This window comes from Fukomys damarensis, unplaced genomic scaffold (assembly GCF_012274545.1).
Source record: "Fukomys damarensis isolate Sample0158 unplaced genomic scaffold, DMR_v1.0_HiC HiC_scaffold_19, whole genome shotgun sequence".
Lineage (NCBI taxonomy): Eukaryota > Metazoa > Chordata > Mammalia > Rodentia > Bathyergidae > Fukomys > Fukomys damarensis.
Genome location: NW_022900931.1, coordinates 64,359,377 through 64,361,665, shown reverse-complemented (window position 1 = coordinate 64,361,665; position 2,289 = coordinate 64,359,377). Strand labels below are relative to the sequence as shown.

The window sequence follows — 2,289 nt, the reverse complement described above, 5'->3', positions numbered from 1 at the left end:
CTCGGCGCCCCCAGCCCCCCATGCCAACCCCTCCAACCCTTTCTACGAGGCGCTGTCCACACCCAGCGTGTTGCCGGTCATCAGCGCCCGCAGCCCCTCGGTCAGCAGCGAGTACTACATCCGCCTCGAGGAGCATGGCTCTCCACCAGAGCCCCTCTTCCCCAACGACTGGGACCCCTTGGACCCAGGCATGCCTGCTGCTCAAGCCCCCCAGGCCCCCTCCGAGGTCCCTCAGCTGGTGTCCGAGACCTGGGCCTCCCCCCTCTTCCCTGCGCCCCGGCCCTTCCCAGCCCAGTCCTCAGCATCTGGCAGCTTCCTGCTGAGTGGCTGGGACCCCGAGGGCCGGGGCGCTGGGGAGACCCTGGCAGGAGACCCCGCCGAGGTTCTGGGGGAACGGGGAACTGCCCCGTGGGCCGAAGAGGAGGAGGAGGAGGAGGGCAGAATTCGTAAGTGGGCCATTCAAAAAATTAAAGAATCTTCAGCTTCCTTTTATTGACATTTATTTTGAAGTGCTTCTGTTTGCTGGGAGAGTCTTATGAGAAGGGTTTAGGTTGCTCTTTTGTGCCCAAGCTGATTCTGTGAAGTCCAAGTAGCAAAATCAGATAAATTGAAGGAATGTGAAACAATTTCCTAGACTCTAGAAATTGCACAGTTGATCTAGTACCACAATTGATATGATGAGGCATGGAAATATAACTGAATTCTCTTCTAATGTATGATTGGCAATTTCTTCTGAGTAGCCTTCAGGTGAGATTTTGTTGGTGCTCTGAGAATTGTCAAGACTAAGGACTCAGGTTTGACAGTTGTAGTTCATTAATTTCTAGAGTCCTGAGAAAGTTTTAGGAGTGTCTCTGCCATGTACTTGCCCACATACCTGGACCCACAGTCATACATTTTAGAGACAAATTGTAGTTGTGTTCAGTCAAAACAAAAATCAAGAATCCATTTAACAATTTTACTTTTGGAGGACTTTTTTTCTGTTTCAAGTGAGGCTTTAAAAATACTTCTTGAATACTGTATATAAATTCAGCCTGCGTGTAGGACTAGGTAGTCACATTACTGACAAATGAGCAGTAATGTGAAAGGTTTGCTTTATTTTTCCTCTTCATTATCATAGAGGAATAAGAATTTTTAATATGGTAATTACTGCCTCTGTGATACTTGTTACAAGAATTCTGTAAGATTTTTGTTTGTTTAATCAAGTCAACATTCTGTAAGTGAGCTAAGCCTAAATAAGTAGGTAGCTCATTAGTTTTAGGTATTGTAATGTATGTATCCCTTCTTTTCCTCCTCCTCTCCCTCCTTCATTCCCTCCCTCCCTTCCTTCTCTTTAATGATAGTAGTGATTAAACCCAGGCCTTTGCACTAAGCTGTATCCTCAGCCCTTTTTATTTTGAGACAAAGTCTCACTAAGGTCCTCAGGCTAGGTTCAAACTTGTAATCCTCGTGCCTCAGTCTCCCAGTTCCCAGGTGGGGAGGCAGCCGAGGAGGAAGGGGTCCCTCGGCCTCGGGCTCCCCCCGAGCCACCCGACCCAGGAGCGCCCCGGCCACCCCCAGACCCGGGTCCCCGGGAGAAGCCAACCTTCGTAGTTCAAGTGAGCACCGAGCAGCTGCTGATGTCCCTGCGAGAGGATGTGACAAGGAACCTCCTAGGGGACAAGGGGGCGACACCCCGGGAAACAGGACTCAGGAAGGTGGGGAGAGGCCCCGGGAACAGAGAGAAAGTCCTGGGCGGCGGGAAGAAAGCCCCAAGCCTAAGCCTTCCCGTGAACGGGGTGACAGTGTTGGGGAACGGGCCCCAGAGAGCCCCGGACATCGAGGAGAAGCCTGCAGAGAACGGGGGCCTGGGGTCCCCAGAGAGAGAAGTCAAAGTGCTGGCGAATGGGGAGCTGACACCGCCAAGGAGGGAGGAGAAGGCTCTGGAGAATGGGGAGCCGAGGTCCCCAGAGGCCGGGGAGAAGGTTCTGGCGAATGGGGGGCCGATACCCCCCGAGATCGAGGAGACGGTCTCCGAGAATGGGCTCCTGAGGTTCCCCAGGAACACGGAGAGGCCGACAGAGACTGGGCCTTGGAGAGCCCCAGGGCCCCGGGAGAAGACACCCGAGAGTGGGGAGCCAGTCCCCGAGACCCCGCCGGAGAGAGCCCCTGCGCCCAGCAAGGTGGCCTTGCCCCAGAACGGCTGGGAGACGGCCCCTGGTCCCCTTGGCCCAGCCCCCAAGACCGGGATGCTGGACCCCGGGATGGAGAGGAGAGCCCCCGAGGCTGGGAGGCTGGACCTCGGGAGTGGGG

The 2,289-nt window shown here is 54.5% G+C and overlaps 1 protein-coding gene across 1 annotated transcript in view; it reads left to right on the top strand.

Moving 5' to 3' along the window:
* The window catches only part of Lmtk3 (lemur tyrosine kinase 3), a 10,999-nt gene that overhangs the window by 6,389 nt on the left and 2,321 nt on the right, over positions 1-2,289 (top strand). Inside the window, exons 11-12 of the mRNA XM_010640899.1 lie at positions 3-446; positions 1,456-2,284. Of these exons, the coding sequence (XP_010639201.1) occupies positions 3-446; positions 1,456-2,284 (1,273 nt within the window). The remainder of the gene's footprint in view (positions 1-2; positions 447-1,455; positions 2,285-2,289) is intronic.